The sequence below is a fragment of the Nelumbo nucifera genome, chromosome 2, assembly GCF_055504915.1.
Source record: "Nelumbo nucifera cultivar China Antique chromosome 2, China Antique-T2T, whole genome shotgun sequence".
Taxonomy (NCBI): domain Eukaryota; kingdom Viridiplantae; phylum Streptophyta; class Magnoliopsida; order Proteales; family Nelumbonaceae; genus Nelumbo; species Nelumbo nucifera.
The window spans coordinates 29,130,309-29,154,334 of NC_142650.1; the positions used below are offsets into that span (position 1 = coordinate 29,130,309).

Genomic DNA, 24,026 nt, shown 5'->3' on the forward strand with positions numbered 1-24,026 from the left:
GTTATTACTTATAAGTTTTTCTAGTGTCATGTCTTTTCATCTCATAGTCTAACCCAATATTTATACATATATACATACAAATAAGAATTTGGGTTTGGGTTAGTTGGGACTTCAATCTTAATACAATATGAAGTTGGCTTCATGCTTTTCAACCCTAATTCAAACATCAATCCGGCCCAATCCAATCCAACCTTTTTTTTGTGTGTGTTGGGTGCGGGTTAACCTGGCCCAAGTTGCAGCCCATTGTTTGATAGATAAAGTTTGACTCAGATTCAGACAAGGCAAAAAATTGCCGCTGGTTCAACCATCTAATCTGGTCCACGTCTAACAGCACTGCTAAAAAACCACATGTTGCACCTTCGATCATTGATGAAGCAAATCTTATAACAAGGTAACAACGGTTTGTATCAAGAGGTGGAATATGTATGCAAATTATAAAAACAATAAATTTAATTTAATACACAATAAAGAATAAAAATCTATTGAGGGACTTCACCTAATAGCTTAATTTTTTAGGTTGAATGATTTTTGAGATGGTATCAGAGCCTCAAATGTTCTAGTGTTCAATTCTTATCGTCCTCATTATAGTTAATTAAATTTAAGCACCAAGTATGAATGGGCCTATATTTGTCTACACCTTAAACTTGATGGACTTTCACGTGATATGCTAGAGAATAAAAAGCTATTGAAGAAGAAGAATATAGGTAAGCCATTGGAACTGAATCTTTTACCTCAAGTGATGAGGGTCTGCTATCTCAGACAGGGAGACGGGGTCTATCTGTTCCATCCCTAATAATCATTGCTGTGGCCCTGGCCTGCTAGCTCTTTCATGCTGCGAGATACAGGGCATGCATTATTTTTGCCTTTGTTTGGTGGGAAGGATACAAATATCTGACAAACTTAACCCATATATCTTATTCTTGAGTCTCAAATACTTTATCAGTCTTGCAATAATGAATTTGATGAATCAACAGACCTACCAATCTTTCAACATATACAATATACAACTTGCAAATTGTTTTCTGTCGTCACATTCTTTATTCACTCTTTTATCATTATATTAAAGGAATGGTGGTACAGTACTTTTTGTTCTCAAATGTGAAAGACTTTAGTCACGAAATCACTAAAATATCTTGAGGTTTCTAGATATTTTCTCCGTCCAGTTGGAGGGTTTGTTGTGACAAATCCAAACAATTCCTCAAATGGGGAATTTTAACTTCTACTGATCAGAGTCCTCCATATAAGCTCTCTATAGAACTATGTTAAGGGGTGAATTTGGACCCCCTAAAAAGGCCATTTCCAATGCTGGCCCCCGGCTATCTCGGGTCTAGGGAGGGATAGATTGGATATGATTCTAACTTTGAATTTTTTTTGTACAAAGTAGACACTCTTGGATTTGAACCCGCATTCTCATGCTTATCAGTGGGGGCCATATGAGCCCATGAATGGAGCACCTCCTTAGGTGTCTTAATATGATCTAGATTCCATTAAGAAAAAAAGGTAAAGAATACCTTTCAAAGCATTGACCATGGCTGCTGCTTATTCTCTCATTCTATCTGCAGATCATTCCTTTCAAGGATGGGTCTTCCTTAAACTATATTTACATTTTCAAAGAAATCTCTGAACCATCATCCAATTCCCAAAGGCATGCTTTTGAAACATGGGACCACCATGAAGCTCTGATCAGGTCATACCAAGCTGGTATTTTTCATCATCCCCATTGAATCCACTTTAGCTTTTCTATTTGTTTAATTACAGAAAACAAACTTAACGGAGCTCACTTAAAAAAAAAAAAAAAAAAGCTTAACAGAGCTTGTTGATAGTTCTTTTTGGCCATGCAGAGTTGGGGTGGAGAGGATGAAGGCTGGAAACCATCTCAATTCTAGTCAGTGGGAACTAAAATCACCAGCATTACCAGCTGGGTAGGATTCCTTCTCCTAATTTGGATACAAATTTGAGTCCAATTTGTTTAAAAAGAGCAAATACTTATGACAGGTAGAGGAAGTAAAAGTCATGACTTTGGGATTTCATGGAAATTTTTGAAAACACTTGTAACCCCAAAAAAGACAATTATACAGAAGCACATTTTATCCATTGTTGGAAGAAAAGCACAACAGACAAGTGAGTTATGTACAATCTGAATCGCCTTTAAGCTTGGTTCTTGACTTCCTGTTCAAGTTTAGATTTTCTAAACCTAAGACAAACTTTGCCTAACTTTTCCCTACTTTTTGTACCATTGAAAAAACTAATTTTTCTAATTTGCTTAATTGATTAATAGAACTTCGATTAGAAGTCTGGTTTGAAACAAGCAAAGGACTCGGGGTCAGGGCATTAGAGGGTCCCTTTTTGTCAAAGTCTTAATTGAATATGAATCCACCCATATCTAATCCAATATTATTTTAAATATATATATATATATATATATATAGTTATACCTACTTAACTTAAAAAAATATGTATTATATCAATTAATAAAGCTGGCTTGAATATAATGTTGTATCTTCAGTTCTTCACTGAACAGTCACGGGTCCATGTTCTACAAATTAAAATCAATTTCAGTTTATTTTATTAATACATTGAAGTTGAATCTATTAACGATGTCCGGTTCAATATGAGTAAATGAAATTCTTTTGAAATCAAATATTAATTTAACCGTTCTATTCCATTTGCAGCGTTAAAATTTCCAACTTTCATCTAAGCCGGATAAACCCTAAATCAAACAAGCTTTATTTTTATTAAAACCACTCGAATGTGCTACAATCAATATCTATTATATCACTGACGTGTTCACTCTTGATTGGTTTTATAGCCTGTTGTAGATATTTATTTATAGCGGATCCCACGTGTTTTGCCAAGTGGGCAAGGGCAAAAAATAATCGTGGTTTTGATTTTTGAACTTTGATGATGTGTGAAAGGTGGAGAAGAAAAGTTCATAAGCCTCTTTTGAAGGTAAAAAATAAAGCCCAAATATGCTGATTTCGTGTGTAGATCTTTTAATGGGACCTTCGACTGTAATGGTCACCATCTTCTTAATATCAAACACGTGGCTAATTCCGTGGGGCCCATATCTCGAATATGCATTCCATGATCCCAGTCAGGCCACCAAACTCGCGACTCGTCCAAGTCATCATAATCAACAATTTAATTATTTAAAATAAAAAGCACGTATGAAACTTTGCGTCCCTGATCTTCCAAAGCATCACTGGGGGCGCGTTCCGCTATTAGTAATTGGAGAAAGCAAATAAAAATAATAATAAAAGCGATGTGGGACCTATTCCTCTCTCCGTTGGGCCTTATCTGATCTTCTCCCGAAGCATCAACCTGACGAACCTCTTCACTTATTAAAATCAACACGTGTCGAATATCGGATGACTCGGAGTTCGCTTCGGTTTTCCTGCTCAGCTACTTTTGCACTTTGTGACTTTCCGCTCTTCTTTTATTGTTCTCTTCCTCTCCCTCTCCCTCTCCCTCTCCCTCGGTCCCTCCCTCCTTTTCGTGCAACTTCAGCTTTCTTTCTGGGCCCAAACCACGAATTCGAATTGAAGGGAGGAATGAATTCTTTCGACCTCTCTGTTTTCATCCTCGAACAACCAATTAGAATTAGATGATTAAATGAGGCTTTTTTGGTTTTCTCCCTGTTTTTTCAGGTATTTTTCCCATCCCCTCTTCCGATTGTCTCCATTAACATAATAAACTGTATTTGATCGGGAAATGCTTTCGGATTCATTCGTTTTAGGATGTTTTTTTCTCGACGATCATCGGGTTTTCTGGTTCTGTTTTATCTTTGTTTCTCTTCCCCTGCATCTTCGTTTGTAAGTCCCTGTTAAGCATTCATCATGTGTTATGTTTTTATTTCCTATATATGTTTATTTATTTCTGGAGTAGTAACATTTCATTTGCTTTTTGTTTGGTGTTGATCGTCGGACCGTAGTGTAGTTTCTTTGTTGGTGTCTGTTGTAGAAGATTATAAGCTCAATTTTTTTATTCTGTTTTGTTATTTCGTTTGATACTGATCAGTCGGACAGTCCTAGTTCGAAACTGTATTTGTTAAGTAATAAAGAGCCTCCTTTAACTTTAAGTATTACCTTAGCTGAGGTTCTTTATGGTTTTAATAATTGCAAGTCTGTAAGTTTGGTCACTGTTCCCTTCAAATATAGAAAGGGTAGCGAATGCGTTCTGGATGGTAAAACGGATACTTTTTTTTACTCTAATGAGTAATTTTGGCAACCCATAAGCCTGAACGAAGTACAAACTACGGTCGGGATGATTTTGCAGCCGAGCTGTTGATTAGAATCTGCAATACCTGGTCCACTGGGTTTCACCTGATACGGCTATCAGCTTTGATTTTTTTTCCTAATTTCTCTTTGTTTATTATTTTTGGAAAAAAATCTGGACTTGCTTTTTTTTTTTTTGAGTTTGCCGTGAACATTTAATCCGATTTCTTTAATTTTGTATTTTTGTCTAACTCCATTGCACAAAACATGTTCTGCCCTCACTAGTCTCAGAAACATAATCCTTACCCAGTTGTTGGTTGAACTTTGTAGACTCAACATGGTTAAATGTTAATCCTTAAAAGATATTTTCTTGATGGCATCTGTAGGGAGACAACTCAACTCAAATGCTTATTCTGTTAAACTGTTTGTTTCTCTTTCTGTAGGATGATGTAGGTTGCAAGCAGTCATATCTTTGTGGATTTAAGCAGAATACATTGTTGTTTTGATGCACTTCCTGTGATATTTATTGAACCACTAAATGGGAGGAGCTTGTTCAAGGAAGAGAGACCAACAGGTCAATGAAGAGAGTGTAAGGAGAGGGGTCTCTGGAAGATATTCCAAAAGTGGAAGTTCAAAATGGTTGGTAACCTCATTTTCACGCCCTGGTGTAGATATTCAGCAGGGAAGAGGCAATTGTCCATCCCTCATGGAACTTTGTATTCATAAAATACGGAAGGTGAGTCTTTTTCTTTGCTTGTTTGTCTTAGAAACCTGAAGTTTACTTTGCGACTGATGAACTTATTTGCCTATGTTTAACAGGATATTGATAAATATAGTACATTTTCAATGCTCCCAAGGGATATTAGTCAGCAAATCTTCAATGAATTAGTGACTTACCATTGTTTGACTGATTCTTCTCTCGAATATTTTTGGGATTGTGCTCTTCAGGTAACAGTGGTTTATCTGATATTCCATCATTTGAAACATTGATTGCTTTAATGTCATGCAATAAATTTTAGAACCTGATGACTTGCATGACAATTTCTAAAAGGGATTTGTGTTGTTTTTTGCAGGATATTTGTTTAGGGGAATGCCCTGAAGTGAAGGACAGTTGGATGGATGTTATCTCTTCACAAGGGCCTTCTCTATTATCTGTTGATGTTTCTTGCTCAGATGTAACAGATTCTGGGTTGGCTCTCCTCAAAGATTGCAAAAATCTCCAATCCTTAACGTTGAATTATTGTGATCAGATTTCAGATCATGGGCTAGAACACATTAGAGGTCTCTCTCTCTCTCTCTCTCTTGTTTGCTCACTGAATCTTTTCCAATATTGCAATTTTTATGAAGAAAAAACTTCATATTCCTCTTTAATAATTGAATTTAGTTTACTGCTCTTCCAAATTCTTGTCTTTTAGAGTTTTGTATCTTTCTTGTTTACTACAGTATTTGTGCATCTTTTGTTTGAATTTTGACTTGGTTTCTTTTTCATTTGGTAAATTCTAATTCCTCCATTTGACGTCCAACTTTTTGCTTCTTGATTTTCAATACTGCATCCATCAATTTCTTCTGGCTGTTCAAGGAGAAGCTTCAACTACTAGCCTGCATAAAAAATAATGCAAGCACCATCAAAATAATTTTGGTAGATTTTCTTTCGTAATCCTCAACATTTGGGCATGAGAGGAATATTCACATTTTGGAGATAGCAGTGAAACAATTATTCTATCATATTGTGGACAGTTGGAGTTGTCATAATTAGAGCTCAGTTGTCCTTTGTCTAGGATGTTGGATTTTTGGTTTCTATGGGACACCAGATGATATTCATAAAGGGATATATTTAGCTTGTTATGGGATTGATGAGAGACAGATCATCAAAGAATCCTTGGGTGCTTATGCCAGGAAACTAGAGAGGTGAAAGTGAAATTGTAATGAGTGTGAACCTTCATTCCATTTGATCTCCAGGTTGGCTAATGTGACACTGATAAACTTGTGAGTAAGAGGGTATCTAGCAGTGAGCTAAGCACCCAAGGACTAGGGATTTAAGATTGGTCCTCTTTTTATTTGACCATTTTTTCTTTCCTATAATAAACATATAGTTAAGGTCGATTTTAAGGTATTTCATCCATGTTGTAAGATGTATATTTAGTTAGCTAGGTGATATGACAATCCTTAGAATGTTTTTATGGTCCATGGAAATAAATGTAAAATGTGTAGGGCTGCAAATGGATCGGATCTGATCATTGGATCAGATATAGGTAGACCCAAATTTGATTTGTCTGTATTCAGATTCGAATTGAATCTTACCTGTCAGGCTTATATTGGATTTGAATTGAATTCAATTTGCAATCAGCTATTATTAATAAACTAAACTTAAAATAATCAAAGTATTTTATATTATTAATAAAATGAATTTAAAATAACTTGTTTGAAATTTGAACATATGACTCTTTAGTTAAAATACAACATGCAAATAAATATGGTACACGTTTTAAGTGTATATATAGGCACATATTTTTAAATCAAATGGAATAAGATCAGATCAAATCAGATAAGGGTGGATCCATATTTGAGCCAATTATAAACTGATAGAATTTGGACCACCTTTCCACTCTGTACTAAGCAATCCCATGGACATGCAACCTGGATGTGCTCCACACATGTCTTTGTAATTTAAGAACTAATAACAACTAAACAGTTTGAAACTAATTTGACATTTCTTAAGTAATGCAGAACTTGCATCTTGCAGGCAGCAGGCCCCATTTTCCAACGATTGATATTATTTTGGATTACTTGTTTTAACTTAATGCATCTGTGTGATTTTTTAGTTTCTTATGGCCATTTAAATTCCCAAAATTTGGCATTGTAATACTGATGATCTGTCTGCTTGCTATTCTTGTAAACAATTACTTTAAGTTATTCTGATTGGATGCATGAGTTCCTCTTATTGTATTTTTGATATCCATTTCTAACCATGGGGAGATGTTACTGTTAGTTGATGTGAATATGCGGATTGCAGTAAAAAATTTTGGGAGTCAACTGAAGTTGATTTTTCAGTGGCATATATTTGGAAGAGGATGTCATACCTTTTTTTTTTCTGGATCAGCAACTGATTAATGGATATTTATTGATGAGAAAAAAAGTACAGCCTCATTGTCCTCCAAGTGGAAGGAACAATGGGGCCACATTCCCAAGGCTGATTATATCAACTGGTGCAAAAGTTTAGTATGATGAACAGTTAGCCTGTCAAGTGTGGTAAACGATAGCTGCCTGCCTTTTAAGCCCTTCTCTGGCAAGGCTGCCTGCTAGTTTGTGAATCATAAGTTGCCATTCATATCCATCTGAATGGGCAACTCAGAGAGGGGTGCCAGGGATTTGGCTTCTCTGGACTCTGATTAGGTGCCTTGGGAACCAAGGGCCTTAGGTTTGAGCCTCCATCATGACAAATTGGGAGTCTCCTTGGACTTGTATTCTGTCCAAACACAAGGCATGACCTGACTGAAAACCCTGAGCTACAGCCAAGATCTCTGCTTAAGAGACCCCTGATTGCCTATTACCATTCTTGTTTATCAAAAGACCAATTGGAACTTATTCTTTTGACCCTTTAGTTTTGAAAATTGCCAGCTATAGTGTTCTTATACAGAAAGAATAACAATTTCATACTTTGTACTGTTAGTATTTAGTCATAAGGCTCAGGATGCACTCTTTGTGGCTGCATATTTTTTATGTTAATCTTTGTTCTTCTATCTACTTTTATGCCCCCTTTGCACTAAAAGAATATTTTAACTATTTTGTTAGCTTGTATATCAGGAAATGTGCATGATCATTTGTTATCTTTTCCTTTCAGGTTTTTCAAATTTGACCACTTTGAGTTTAAAAAAGAATGCCGGCATAACTGCTGAAGGAATGAGTGCTTTTTCTGACCTAGTGAACTTGGTAAAGTTGGATCTTGAGCGATGTCCAGGAATTCATGGTGGACTTGTTCATCTTAAAGGTTTGTTGGAACAGTAAATCTTTCTTCTTGTGAAGTGGACTTTTCTCCCCCCCTCCCTTGCCATTCCTTTTTTTCTTTTCTTGTTTTGGTGCACTTGGAAGACTCTGGTACCTATGATAACTTTCTTTCCAGTTACATTTTCCAAGAACTTGTGGTTCTTGGGCAATATACAAAATAGGTTTAGTTGAAAATCTGGACAAATTGATGGTTCCACATGCAAAATTTTGTATTTATCCACATATACCTCTAGATCTTTTCATTGACATGCATCTGAAGCAGAGACGGAGACCTGGGGGTAGGGGTGCAACTTGGGCGGGTTTCGGTTAGGATTTTGTCAAAAGTTGAATGGGCCCAGTCCAAAGGACAAAGCCTGAAGCAGTGTAAAATACCAATTTGTGCCAGCCCAAGTTGCACTGTTTATTTGATCATATTAGCTTTTGCCCCCCCCTCCCCCCCCCCCAAAAAAAAAAAGAAAAAGAAAAAGAAAAAGGTCCTGGATCCGGTTAAACTTCAAATTGGGTGTGCTTAATCTGGTTGGAGGCCACCCTAGCCTGGCACTAGAAGGGTAAATGCCAACCCAAGTTGAGGATCAATCTAGGTTAACAACCTGATTTCAGCTTTAGCGCAATTTATTTACTCCTAAAATCTATGTCACAATAGTATAGTCTAAAAGGGAAAAACTCGCTTCATGAATCATGATTGCTAGCAGAGTTAGCCTTGGGTCTTCTTGTCGGGTTCCAGCCCTATAGAGTAAGAGGTAACCTGATGAAGTGGTCAGGGGAAAAATGCAGAAAGGGGATATATTGGCTTCAGTTATTTTAAATTTGGATGCTTATAATCTCATGGGAACTGTCTAGGCATCATTCTTCTTGGCATGCTTGTTTAAATTGCTTAAAGTCATGCAATTATTTGATATATTGTTCTTCTTTTTAACAGGTTTAACAAAGCTTGAGTCTCTTAATATCAGATGTTGTAACTGCATAACAGATACAGACCTGAAGCCTCTTTCAGGTACCTACTGTCTTGCATATTTCACATTTGTTGACTGAAGTGTGACTAACTTACATGCATGGAATTTAAAATAGCTTTTGTTAAATAAAGAAGCATGGTATCATTCTACTATGGAACTTCTTTATCTTTTGTTTGTTTTGGTATGGATATGCATTTCCAAAGTCATCTGTCTATTTCCAATTTGAAGGTTGTCTGTGAATCTGTGATTGTTAGATAATTTATCATGATTTAAATTATATTATGTATTTTAGGAATTTGGGATGCTCATGCCTCATGATTTACTACTATGCTCCATACCTCATTGTTTCTACTGACAATTTGAGTGCTTATTTCATGTTTGGCCCCAAAAGCATGAAGCAATACCCCATAGTTGTCAAGGCATTGTTTAGGTGCCTACCTAGGCTACTAGAAGCCTTTGGTTTGGAGACTAGTCCGAATGCCTTGATTTTCAAAAGGGTACCTGTCTAGGTAACAAAAGTCACATTGTTGACCCCACTGCTCATACTATCTGACCCATTACATGGCCAGGAATCCAGTTCTGTTTACCCCCTCAACCACTTTTTTTATTCTATTTAGAAAATGTTGACCAAGTCAACAACCCAGTGACCTGGTCGGTTGAACCTTCAATCCTAGTCAGCAGGTCATGGTTTACGCATTGGACCTCTTTCTTTTTAATCATAAAATATCCTTTATTTTTAAGAAACCTCTGCTGTTGCCTGAATCACCTATACACCTTAAAACTATGCAGTATTCTTACCACCATTGTAAAAATAATTCTTTCAGACAAGGGTTCAGAATTGGGAGGTCTGAAGGGGGGGAAACTTCTGAAGAAGTGATTGGACCATACAACAAAACCATGTGAAAGTTGCATTAAAATTATTGTAATGATGTTTGCCTTGTATACTGGTCAAATCCTTGCCATTTTCAACATGGAGATAATCCTTTCTTAATTATGTTTCAGGGCTTTCAAACTTGAAAGAGTTGCAAATTTCATGCAGCAAAGTCACAGATTCTGGAATTGCACATTTGCAAGGTCTGTGTGTGTGTGTGGAGGTTCTTTTTCACTTTCTGTAGGATTTTGATGTATACTTGGTCATTTTGTGATAAAATTATTTGTTACTGATAAAATAGGGTGCCATAATTTGGTGTACTTTAGGATGGTTCTTCTAGTTTTGGTCCTTACCATTGATTTGGGTCCTTGATTCTGGGTGAGTCTATCTTGTTTGCAGTTGCTAGATTTCATTCCTTTGCATGGCAGGTTTGCTTAAGCTTGTTCTGTTGAACATGGAGGGATGCCCAATTACTGCTGCATGCTTGGAGTCTATTTCAGGTTCACATTCTCTTACACTTTGGACTTCTTCTGTTAATCAGATTCTAAAGTACAATATACAAAATGGTAATCTTGGGTTCTTTTTAACAATATACAAAATGGTTATTCATATTTTCACTTCTTTGTAAATATCAATGTTTCATTTAATAAAAATGTTGTGAACGACACTTTTTGGGTGAGAAAAAGAAAAAACTATTTTCTTTCTTCTGACTAGAAATTAAAATTTCATTTCCCTTGCAAAATTTTTATGAATTCTGTATCTCTTTCTTTTGGTTTCCTGACTTGTGTTGTCATTTGACTGCCCAGCTCTTGTTGCTCTGTCATACCTGAATCTTAACAGATGTGGTTTATTCGATGATGGATGTGAGAAGTTTTCTGGTAAGTGATGTAAAACCTTATTAGGTAATTCAATTGTTTGTAGAAAAGGGAATGAAATACATTTTTATTTCTTTAACTGTGATATTATGACTTCTCACAATTAAATGTTGAAGGTGGTAACACTAAATTTCATGCTTGAACTTACTTCTTCTAATAATGCTCCATGCAGAACTCGGGAACTTGAAAGTATTGAATTTGGGGTTCAATAATATTACGGATGCATGCTTGGTACATCTGAAAGGTGCCCCCTCTCTCTTTGTGGATATATTTATATATGCATATTATTCAAAAAGGAAGTCATGGGTACTACTGTTAGGGATTGGACCTTTGTTTCTTCAATAAGTTTTTCCAATATTAATCAAAGTTACCATTTCCTATCCCCAAAAAAAAGAAAAAAAAACAGGAAGGCATGTGTGCTGCACTCGGAATTAGTAGTGGATGGAAAAGATAATAGGTCTTCTTTATGTAGTTTTTCTGCCTGTACTTTCCCATGAGTGGGGCATTTGCTTTATATAGTAATAGATATGTACACAGTACACATGTGATTGCATGCAGTCAAATTAGGCACACTATTGGATGTTCTACTAATCAGGCTAAATGTGGCTCCCAGCTCCCTTGTTAAACAGTTTGCTTCTCATATTGTATCTCTATAAGAAATTTCATAAGAAACATATCCAAAATATAGAAGTTGTCCATAAGAAATTCCATTGATCTATTTATGGTGCTTCTAAAGTGCCAATCCTCTTGGAGGATACCTCTCTTAATGGTTTAGTTTTTGCTTGCATTTTCTTTCCTTCCTCCTGTCTTGAGAGCTCTTCCATGTGGATCATGACATCCTTGGTCACTTTCTAAATTTTAGTAGGCTTTGAGACTGAGGCAGGCAATTGGAAAGGTCATTCTTTTTGAGGAAGAGTAATTGTGTAAGTGTAAATTTTGTTGCCTTAATTCTTGGCAGGTTTAAAAAATTTGGAAAGCTTGAATTTGGATTCCTGTAAGATTGGTGATGAAGGGCTAGCTAACTTGGCAGGTATTGAACTTTGTTTTGTTTGTGTAAATTTTAAAAAACCAGTGGTTGATTCACATGTAGGGTAAATCGTACTTATGTGTTTATGCTATGTGCTTGTACATGTATATGCCAGCTGCATGGATATGTCGATATCTATGTACATGGACACTGTGCACATCTATACATACATTAATATGTGCATATCTATTCAAATTAGCAAATTTACAATGGGATCTGAAAATTTGTGCCGTGTAATGAAGAATAAAGAGACATATAGAACACATGTATGGAGAGGGATAAGACTTGTGGAATTAATATTAGCAGGTATTGCCAAATATCTTCTTAACAATTTTCTAGGGATCCCATAAGAAACTGAAATATTTATAATCACAGCCAGCAGATATGTGACATAAAGGCAAACATCTGAAATACTTTCTAATGACACCAAAGTCAAATTCAAATAGTGGTATTTTTTTGGTAAAGATTCAAGTGCAGATTTGATATCCTATTTTACTATTTTTTTTTTTGTAAACCAAATAATTAACCCATAATTATTAATATTAGCTTCTTAATAGTTTAGTTGCATGACTTTGGATTTTAATATTGACTTTGCTATATGAAAATTTTGAAGAAAGATTAATAAAAAAGATCTAATTTTAAGGACTCATTATTTGTGAAGGGAGTAATGAAAATTTGAAGCTTGGTTCAAGGGGGTTTAATGAGTAAGGTGTATGTGAAGGAGATCATTCGTTTAATGATGTGGACTCAGAGCATCATTTGAGGCTTTGAGGAGCCAAGTACTCTTTCTTCTTTGTTGGACATGTCCTTCCCGCCCCACAGTTCAATTCAAAGGAGCATCGACTTATGACAAAGGAATTTTCTTACTATTGATGGGGAAGTTTTCCTACCTTTTGAAAGAAGCTTTATTTGGGAGCTATGGCCTATTGATATTTTGAAGGGGTCTTTTACATGTCTTCATGGCAGTTACTTTTGGTCTTCTAGTGGCTCTATTGGAGATCTAGAATTCCAGATCAGAAGCAGAGATGAGGGGGGATCCAAACGGGCCCATTATCTCATTCCTAGTTAATTCATCCTTTGTGATCAGATTATCCGATGGAGTTAAAGCATGGCCATTGGCATCTTGCTATTACCTTAATGATATCATGGGTTGGTGATGCAGAGTTGCTGGGTTCCTAGAGGGCTGAGGCTGAACTCTACAGAAAATTGTGTTGCTAACCTATGATTAACAGGGGATCCTACACATAGTGATGGCTTATTTCCTGAGTAGTTCTTCATGGTGGTTGAACTGTCTATTCATTGATCTTGTGCAGCTTTGTGTATCTCCTCATTATAGTAAAGGGCCGTTACCAAATGTTGATCTCAGCTATCTGGGGTCTTGGGAGGAGGGGTCATATCCTATTCTCTCTTTTTCAGGAAAAGATCATGTAAATAACTTATGGTATAGGAGTTTTATTGGATTTGGTAATGCCTATTTTGGGGAACTTATCCAAGGCAATTTCCATGGTAGGAATGTATCTGCACCATTTTATTTATTTGTCTTTTTTACAGACATGTGTCTTCCACCTTCTTACCTAGTTAAAGTTACATGGCACTGATTTTTTTTTCTTTCAATTATCAAAAAAAAAAACATCTGTCATTTTACTATAAAGGAGAAGATTTTAGTATTAATCAAAACAAGGAGAAGATTTTAGTTTTAGACTGAATGTTCTTGTGAGCTGTCAAAGAAGACTGAATGTTCCAGTTGCTGATGTTTGCATATTTGTGTTTCGGTTTTTGAAGCTCAGGTCTTCTGAACTTGAAAATCTTGGAGTTGTCTGATACTGAAGTTGGAAGCAGTGGGCTCCGTCATCTATCTGGTTAGGCATTCTTTTGCAAGATATGATAGGACCACTACAAGTAGACATTGTTAACACATTTAATTTATAACTGTACTACTTTTTTCTGGCTTTTGTGTGCCATGATTTTTTTAACGTTATTGATTGGAGAATGTAAACTGTATTCTCTTGAATCTTATTCTCTGTTTTGTTCTCTTATTTTAATCAATATATTATTATCATTCTTTTATTAGTAATCAATATATTATGAATTGTGATATAATCTGGTGAAACCTTTGTGTGAATGTTTTCATTTAGAATTGCAATACATGTAGATACTTTCATATTGGCACTGCCTTTGTTATGTGATTTTAGTTTTCTCTAGGACTTTAAAAAGCAAGCAAAAATCAAATTCTTCAAATTTTTTGTGGGTTATGGAGTCTTCGTATTCAGTGAGTACTTTTGATCAATAGTCCTCATGCCCAGTATTCTTCTTGAGTGATGAAACCATGTGATGTTAGTGGAGTAAAATGCTGGGAAAACAATAAAAATACTCATCTATAAAAGGGTCATGTAGCTCAGATGAGGATGTTGAGGTGGATGAGTGCCAAATGGCCGCATCTGTAGGAACTTGAAGATGGCTCCAATAGGTGACAAGTTGAGGGAAATTTTCCTAAGGTCACTTTTTGATCTGCATATAAGGCCATTGATTACAACAGTGAAGAGTGATCTAGTTTGAGTTGAAGATTTTTAAAAGGCTAGGGGAAGGATTTGAAGACATATTGTAGTAATGATAGAAGACCTAAAAGCTCACAGCAGGGTGGTGGTACTGCTGACTTAACAGTGTTTTGCTTAATCCTTGGAATACTGAATTTTATGTTAAAGCCCCTTTACCCAATCATAATGATAAAAAATTGGATTCTAGGAGAATACAAATGTTTCTAAGAACTGCTCTAAATGAAGATTAGGGAAAACTCGAAATTCTCATACTTCGGTTTAACTTTCGAAATGAAGATAGACAACCAAGACACAGAATAAACACATGAAAAATTAAATTAAAATTAAATAAAAGTAAAGGAGACATTTTTTTTGTGTACTTGACATTCTTACTACAGTTTGGAAACCAAACGAGAACATGACACCCTTATCTTAGATGCATAATGGTGCTCTGGACATGGATTTGCCTCATGAATCAGCAAATTCATCCACTACATTTAATCCTTGTGCTCAAAATTTTGGGGAAGTAATGTTTTTCTTTTACACCTCCACCTGCTGGGTTCATGAAATTAAATTTTGATTGGAGTAGTAGGGGGAACCCTGGACAATCAGGGATTGGGGGTGTCTTTAGGGATGAGAATGGGGTCATTTTTGCCTTGTTCTCAGGTCCAATTGGAGTGGGTGACTCCCTTAAAGCTGAGATCTTTGCAGTTATGGAAGGAGTCCAGAAAGCCAAGGAGATGAATATCAGAAAACTCTTAATTGAAGGGGATTCGGAGGTGGTGATAGGGTGGCTGAATGCAGACAGCAATGGTTTATGGAGGTACAGTAATCAGAGGAGGAAATTTAAGTGGTTGGTGCGGGAGATGGAAGTTAAAATGTGCTAGGTCAAAAGATCAGCCAATTCTCTAGTTGATGGTTTAGCTAAACAAGGGGCAGAAAGGGATTCAATGTTTTGGGCTAAGTTGTAATTTTTTGTCTCTACCTATTCTTTTGTTTTCTTGATTGTACTTGGAGGATAAGTGTGTTTGTCTTCCTTGTGTAACTTCTTTGGTGAATTAATGAAATTGTTATTGATAAAAAAAAAACTCTGTTGTTATAGAAATCATAGACAGGTTTACTATTACATTAGGTTACAAATACAATTTGCAAGTATGCATTAGATTGTAGAGAGGGAATTGTATCCATAGGTATTTTTTATTTGTTTAATTAAAATTGATTCAAAAATTTATTTCAAGTCATTATTGAGCTTTTTTATCATGATATTCCTTGATTATGATAATTCGTGAGGAAGAGAGTAATTCCTTTCATTTTGATGATGAAGCTATTGCTCATGGCCCTGGTCAACATTAGTAACACTTTGGAAGATTGGAAGAGAAAAAGCAAGAGGTTATAAGCAAATTTGAGAATATGGACTTGAAATAAATTATGGGTGCTTTTGAAGAAAGAGATAAGGAAGAGAGATGGTCTCTAAGGGAACAATTGGAAGATATTTTACTTAAAGAGGAGATTAGTTGGAGGCAGGAGGTAGGGATACCAAATTTTTCCATGCATTGGCTAATGGGGGAAGAAGGAAAAACTTTATTTCGAAAATAGTTGTGGGTAGTATAACTATCTCTCAACAGAAAGAGATTGGCCGAGTTTTTGTGGATCATTTTAAATCTATTTTCAGGAGACCATTGAATGAGAAAGTATGGGTTGAGAGTCTAGAGTGGTCTAGATTGTCGAAGGATTCTAGGTTTTGGACTGAAAGAAGGTTTGATTTAAGTGAAATTAAGGAGGTAGTGTTCTCTACAGGTAGATCTAAAGCTCATGGATCGGATGGTTTCACCATGGCTTTCTATCGGGACTGCTGGGAAGTGTTGAAAGATGGTCCACGAAAGGTGTTTGAAGAGTTTATGAAAGGGGAGCGATTAACCCGGGGCTCAACTCAACATTTATTGCATTGATTCCAACAAAAGTTGATGCTTTGCACCCAAAGGGTTTTAGGCCGATTAGTTTGGTCAATAGTTTATACAAAATCATTGCCAAGGTTTTCTCCTAAAGGATTAGAGTGGTACTCCCATAATTTCACCTTTCCAAGGGGCTTTTGTAAAGGACAGACAAGATCAAATCTTAATTTCCAATGAAAGTATTGAGGAGATGAAAAGGACTAGAAAGAAGGGCTTTATTTGCAAACTTGATATGGAAAAGGCTTTTGATTTGGTGGATTAGGGTTTCTTGCTTAAGGTAATGAGAAGTTTTGGTTTTGGTGATAGATAGTGTAAATGGAGCTTGGGGTGCATTAAGACTTGTCATAATTCAATTTTATTGACTGGATTAATGGTGTACCACTTTCTAGTGCTAAGAGGTTTAAGACAAGGGGATCCCCTTTCTCCCTTTCTTTTCACATTGATTGCAGCTGTGTTTGGAAGATTTGTGACTGGGCTGATGATAGGAATTTGGTGAGGGGTTGGAGAGTAGGTAGGAATGAGGTGCCAATTACCCACTTGCAATTTGCTGATGATGATATTTTGTTTTGTGACGGTGGAAACCTTGGGTAGGTAAGGAATTTGAAGATGTTGGTAAAGTCCTTGAGTGGATGTCTAATTTGAAAAGCAATTTTAATAAAAGTTGCTTTTTGGGTATAAATATGGAGGAGAGGGAGATTGTTGAAGGTGCTTAGGTTTTGGGTTGTGAGTTGGCTCAATGACCTTTTTGCCTATTGGTATTACCTTTGGGAGATAATTCGAGAGGAAGTAATTTTTGGAATCTTGTAGTTGAAATATTTGTAAAGAAGTCGACATCTTGGAAGAGGAACTACTTATCTTTGAGGGGGAAGGATTTCACTTATTAGGTCTACACTTGCCAACTTACCAGTGTATTTTTTTTTTTTTTTTGCTGTTGTTTAGGATTCCTAAAGGGGTTAACAAAAGATTAGATGTAGAGACATCCTTTGGGAGCTAGGTGAGGAGAGGAAGGACCATTGAGTAAGGTGGGAAGTGGTTAGTAGAAGGAAGAAGTTTGGTGGATTTGGGTTAGGGAACATCCAAGAACGGAATATTACATTGTTAGGGAAATGGTTGTGGAGACTTCCAATGGATAGAGATATGCTGTGGACAAAAGTAATCATTAGTATTCATGGGCTTGTGAGTAATGGTTGGGATTCTCATATTTTGGCTAGGGCTTCCAGAGCTTCTCCCTAGAAATCCATCCATGCAATTTTACCATCCTTTTTGTCATATGTTAGGTAGAACCCTTGCTCTGGAAATCTAGTCAAATTTTGGGAATATATTTGGTCGGGTAATTCTGCATTGATGGAGCAAATCCTTTCTCTTTATTTCATTTCTAACCGTAGGGATGGGCCTATTTCTTCTTTCCTAGTTCCCTTCATTTCAATGTCTGGGTTTGACTGGGACTTGGAATTCAAGAGAGGGCTACGTAAGTTGGAATTAAGTATTGTCTAGTCTTCTTCAAAGATTGGAAGGGGTTTTCTTGGATCCTACTAAAAGGGATTGTTGAATTTGGACTCTTTCTTCTTCTAGATCCTTTTCTTGCGCTTGTTTTTTCTCATCCTTAGTTCAGCCAAGGAATAGCTTGGGGGTGCCTTTTCCTATTAAGGAGGTTTGGAGCAAGCCTATCCCTCATCGAGCTGGAGCTTTCTTCTGAGAAGCCTTTCTGGAAAGAATTAACACCTATGTTTTACTTCAATGAAAAATACCTAATTGGTGCTTATCCCCCAACCAGTGTTCTCTTTGTAAGGCTGAAGATGAGTTTTTCTATCACTTATTAATCTCTTGCCCTTTTATTTCTTTAATTTGGGTAAAGCGTACAAAACTTTCTTGCCTCTACCTTTGTTAGAAGAGGGAAGATTGTTATGGAGGTGCACAAGGGTGGCTGTGTGTTGAACAGCTTGGGAAGAAAGGAATTAGAAGATTTTTCTTTATAAGGAAAGAAGTAGAGGTGCCCTAATTGATGTCATTACAATTAGGGTGATCCACTGGGTGAAGCCTCTGGATCTCTTTAAGGGGACCCATGCAGATGATTTGGTGAGAAATTGGAAGGAAGTTGTTGACTCCGCTCCTTGCAAGGTTGTTTTAAGACCAAGTTGGTCCCCACCTTTACATGGTTTTATTAAGCTGAATTTTGATGGGAGTAGTGAAGGAAATCAGGATCCTTATTGCATAGGGGGAGTTTTCAGAAATGAGGAAGGAAGAATCATTGCCATCTGCTTGGGTCCAATTGGTGTGGGAGGCTCTTTGAAGGCTGAAATAATGGGTGTGTTGGAAGGCCTCCAAAGGGTTAAAGAGCTGCATATTCATAAGCTTCTAATTGAGGGGGGCTCAAAGTTATTGAGTGGCTGCAAAAGAAAGAGGAGGCTGGATGGTGGAACTATATTAATGGGAAAAGGAGTAAATGGCTGTCTCAAGGAATGAAAATCAATGTGTAATCGGCAAAAGGAATGCTAATTCTTTTGCTTATACTTTAGTAAATCAGGGGGTGGGAAGGGATCATATGTTTTGGGCTGTATTGTAATCTTGTAATCATGTTATCTGGGTGAGGGAGAGTTGTCTCTCCCTCTATCCTCTTTGTACATCTTTCTTTAATATTTTAATGAATCAGTTTCTGTTATTCATCAAAAAAAAAAAAAAAAACAATGCTTTGGTGTCTAAAAATGTTAGAGCCCCCCCCTCCTCTCAGAGAAAACCCTGGGAACGCAAGGCAGAAACAAGGGGAGGATAAAGACATGAACATGAAATAATATCTATGATGCCCAGCGAGATGTGAATACAAACAGGGATACAAGTGTTGATTTTCTAAAATCTTGGAAATGGATGTGTTCGAGTATCTCATTTGATGTGATTTTATATGATTATATCCATGTTTTCAAGCTACGTGTCATTTCTCAGGATTTGTCTTGCCAAATTTAGTTGAACCGCTAATAATTTTGTTGGTATGGTTTATTAAAACATACCATTTTACAGATTTTAAATGTGTTACTGCTATACCATCTATCTAGAAGTGTCCATGCAATATTGGTGTTGTATTGGGTTCACACACTTTACAACTAAGCATGTATAGGTATCAATTATCATAGAGTAACATTCTTGGTATATGTTATCTCTGTTATTTGTAGTCATGTTGTTACAAATCCTTAATTCTTGCTTTTGATTATAATTGCTCCATGTTCTCTAATGTTTTCCATTTCTCAATACATTTTTTCTGGGTTGTCCATAAAACAGAGAAGCTTGTGTCTCATGTATCAGAGAGTGGGGGAAACTTGTAGGAACCTCTTAGGCATTTTGTTATTTGATATATGCCATATGGATAAGCTAGAAGTTCTGGTTGGAACCTTAGATATTGAAATTTTACATGTTATTCACTTGTTTATTTTATAGATTTTTTTTCATTGTCCTGATACTTTGCAATTTAATGAATAATAAGAACATGTTTTCTGACTGTAGACTGTAGCTGTAGCTTTCTTGTGCACCATTTGAGATGCAGAATAAGCAATGAGATTTTGATGGTTTATGTTTAACTGGGATACATAGTTACATACCTTATTCTTGAATCCTGATTATTGGCCCTTTATTTTAGGTTTGGTTAACCTGGAGAGTATAAATTTGTCGTTTACTGTGGTTTCCGACAATGGTTTAAGAAAGTTGTCTGGATTGACGTCTCTTAGATCACTTAATCTAGATTCTCGCCAAATTACAGATACTGGCCTTGCAGCTCTTACAAGTAAGCCTTTTTATATATTGTTGTGCTTCTAAATGTAGATTTTCTCTAAATCAAAATATATGTGATATGAAGGAGCTATGATGGTTGGTGTTTTTAAACAAGTATTGCATGATTTGTTTTTCAGTTTTTTATATGTTTGTGCATTTCAAAAAATAAGTATAGTGGAAATGTGAATGTTGAGATGAATGAGCGGAAAAACTAGTAAGGATGCATCACAAATGATCATATTTGTAGGAACTTCGGAAAATCTCCCAGTAGGTGATAAATTGAGAAGTAGACTAAGATGGTTTAGTCTCATGCAGAGAAGACAATCTACAGCACCAGTGTGAAGAAGCAATATGTTGTAAATTAAAGGTTCTAGGAGAGAGGGCAGGCCAAAAAGGACATGGGTTGGAGAGTGAGAAATGGTTTTGGGGTCTATATTTTAACAATGGATATGACAGTTCCTATTTGCCATATCACCTGCTCATGTAGGAAGTATCCACCTATTGTATTCTTACCATGTGTCAAATTCTAGTCGCGGCCTTGTTTTTCTCTGTATTTTTATTTAATTTTCACTGTACTATGCTACCTATACCTGTATTATATGATAAGATGTCACCGAAATGACATGTCCTGTTGTGAGAGTCTTTTAGATTTCCTTTGTCTACATTTTGTCTTGCCCCCCAAGTACAAATGGTTGGTTTGAATTTCAATACAGGTTTGACCGGCTTGACTCATCTGGATCTTTTCGGTGCTCGTATTACGGATTTTGGAACAAACTGTTTGCGCTGTAAGTCAAACTAGCAAAAATTATTTCATTTACTAGTAATGCCAACCTATTTTGATAATCTTCCCATTGAGGTCCATCAGTACCTTATTTGCAGACATGTGTGGGACTCCTGCATGGAGGTTATGTTTGAGGCTTTAGTTTCTTAATGAATTTTCATTTGAACAAGAAAGTAATGCCAACCTAAATATTGGATGCTTATTACAGAAAAATTTATCCTGTGAAAAATTCAAAGTAGGTTGAAGAGAGAAGGGATTATCTATTTGTGTTTCCACATATTCTCATCAGCTATTTGCGTGTAAGACTGGAAATCTCCACATATGTACTTTAAGTATTGCACAAGCAATCCATACTACCGTTTTGTGTCAATATGAACTCAAGTCAATATTGCTGGCATATCATATTTGCCTTATCCTTTGGGAAGGTGGTAAAGGTATTTGTCATTACGTTACAGTGGTCAATCAAACTAAACTGATTTTCTGACACCAAGAATGGAAATTGATCTTAATTGAAATTTAAGTGAACCCAACTTTATTTGTATGTCATGGATTAAACCAATGGACTAATCTTACACATTCTGAAAAGCCTATATGAGTGGAAATATTCATTTCTCCCTTTTTTTGACCATCTTCTTGTGCTTAATCAGACTTCAAGAACCTCCGGTCCCTAGAGATATGTGGTGGAGGATTAACCGATGCTGGTGTGAAGAATATCAAAGATCTTACCTTATTGACACTACTAAATTTGTCACAGAACTGCAATCTGACAGATAAAACCTTGCAATTAATATCTGGTATGTCAACTTATTTTTAAGCTGAATATTCATTCTTCATCTGCTTAGAGGACTCAAATAGGGTACCATGGTTGAAGTTCCCATTGTATGTTTGCACTATATTTGGTCTATATGCTGTTTTAGTTGGGATGTCCGCATTGATTGGGCTGGCTTGGAGTTCCCTTGGAAAAATGCTTGAGTGGCCAATTTCTGTGGGCCATTGTATTTATTAATTGCTTAGAAAGTACACAGTCTAACAATGGTAGGGGGTACAACTTGGGTTGGACCTGGGCTGAGCCTTTGCTAAAATTTTGAAGGGGTCTTGCACCTGATGCACTGGAAATTATTCAAATCGAGTACCCAATTTACATCTGTAATTTGTTCATACTTAATAGGTTGGATTTGTTCAATCAGAATTGCTTTTGGACTGGAAATCTAAGTGAAATCTATGGTCAAAATCCTCCATTGACTTGGAGTTAGGTGCTGATGCATCTTAAGTTTACGAATTATGACATATTTCTGATTCTTATATTATGTGCAAAAAAATACAGGATTGACTGCATTGGTGTCTCTTAATGTGTCAAATTCTCGTGTAACTAATGCGGGACTGCAGCATTTAAGGCCTTTAAAGAACTTAAGATCACTGTCTCTAGAGTCATGCAAGGTCACACCTAGCGAAATAAAGAAGCTTCAATCAACATTCCTCCCTGATCTGGTAAGTGTTCGACCTGAGTGATTCCCATGATAACATGAGATGAAGCTCTGTGAATATCCTGGCAAGGACAATTATGTATATAAGTATCTGAATGAGAAACAACTAAGCTAGAAAATGCTTGATGAATTGTGCATATTATGGGGTAATGTGGGAATGTGGGTATGAATGTTTGTCAAGAGTGACACAAGGCAAAGAGTGTCGTCCATATGTGAACTCTCATTCAAACCAGTGTGATTCCCAGACTGTAAATATGCTTTCCTGGCATGGTCAAGACATGCCTCTCTGGAGCATGGAAATTTGTATATATACTGATGCAAGTATCTGTATAATAGATGCTTTCTCGAGTTGCGCTGTTGAATTTATTGCTGTTTTACATGGTTCCATGTTTCATGTGGCATAATTAGCAACTTTTCTCAATTTGAATCTAATTTATATTGTTTGTGACTAACTGGTTATATTCTGTGCTGGAGAATGGAGTAGGGGCAGTAAACCAGTCTCTGTAATGTTCTGAAGGATATGTATAGGCTGATACGGGTGATATGTTTTTGAGGTTGTGGATGCATGGCATTGGGAGCCATGGTAGAGGCAACCATTCAAATTCAAAATTGTCTTGGTACCCGAAAAACAAATAAAAAATTTAAAATTTGTCCGACACTTCTAATTTCTAGAGTACTCTAATTCTGTATTCAAGCATTAGCTTCTAATTAGCTCCTTTATTTAGGGCAACTATTTAAATTTAAATTTGTTTAATCGACTTTCTGCTATGAATTTACCTTAATTACTATCACACAATTTTTTGGAATAAAAACTACAATTACGATTTGAACCTAAACTAAACTTATATTTAGTGTAATTGATATATTTTTATGGGATCTTTCGAGTTTTCTTAGCACATGCATGTCTTATTTTTGTTTTACTGCATCCAATCATATCCAACATGTGTTGCGAAGTGTCCCATAAAATTTCTTTTCTGATGGTCTTTGCATTCCCTTTGAACATTGGGTGAGGCCCATAAAAAGAGGACATGCCATGTTAGAGCTTTAGTTCTTGTGCGGAAGGCCATGATCAAATTGGATTTGTGATGATTGATAAGCATAGAACTTATAATTCTCGTGTGGAGGGCTATAAATAGGTCACCATTTCACCATCTCATTGATGCACCGATTTATTTAACAAGGGTTGCAAGACATCTCAATGTTTACTAAGAGTTAGGTCCAGACTCAGCTCAGGGATTGAAAACCCAAATGTAATTCGTGTAAAATTGTGGGTTGGATTGGATCATTTTGGGCTTGGATTCCACCTGCCCAAGTTATACCCCTAGTATTGGAAATGTGATTTTAAGAGGGGTATTGAGATAGTGGTTACAATGTATATGGCAACATCATTCCACCCATGGTTTTACACAACACAAAACTTGTGTATGCATGTTTTGATACAACTGGATAAAAAAATATTTGGGTTTCAGGATTGGGCCAGGATATCTCTAGGAAGAACAATTTATTTAGTGATTCAGTGACCTCAATATGATACAATATTCATGATATGGGATATATAATATCAATACTTTGAA

General features: G+C 36.2%; 1 protein-coding gene across 3 annotated transcripts; it reads left to right on the forward strand.

Moving 5' to 3' along the window:
- Nucleotides 1–3,434: 3,434 nt before the first annotated feature.
- LOC104588593 (uncharacterized) lies at nt 3,435–22,814 on the forward strand. Of its 3 annotated transcripts, none has more exons than XM_088899433.1 (17): nt 3,435–3,647; nt 4,658–4,950; nt 5,034–5,162; nt 5,288–5,495; nt 8,056–8,202; nt 9,139–9,213; nt 10,175–10,246; nt 10,472–10,543; nt 10,850–10,921; nt 11,091–11,162; nt 11,877–11,948; nt 13,733–13,804; nt 19,924–19,971; nt 20,057–20,200; nt 20,901–20,972; nt 21,616–21,762; nt 22,293–22,814. In XM_088899433.1, exons 2-17 carry the CDS (start codon nt 4,753–4,755, stop codon nt 22,475–22,477), a joined length of 1,785 nt encoding a protein of 594 aa, XP_088755559.1. In that variant the 5' UTR covers nt 3,435–3,647; nt 4,658–4,752; the 3' UTR covers nt 22,478–22,814. The 3 variants fall into 3 exon arrangements, with proteins under 3 accessions (XP_088755559.1, XP_010244895.1, XP_088755560.1); XM_088899434.1 differs by lacking the exon at nt 3,435–3,647 and adding an exon at nt 3,689–3,812; XM_010246593.3 differs by lacking the exon at nt 19,924–19,971.
- Nucleotides 22,815–24,026: the final 1,212 nt, after the last annotated feature.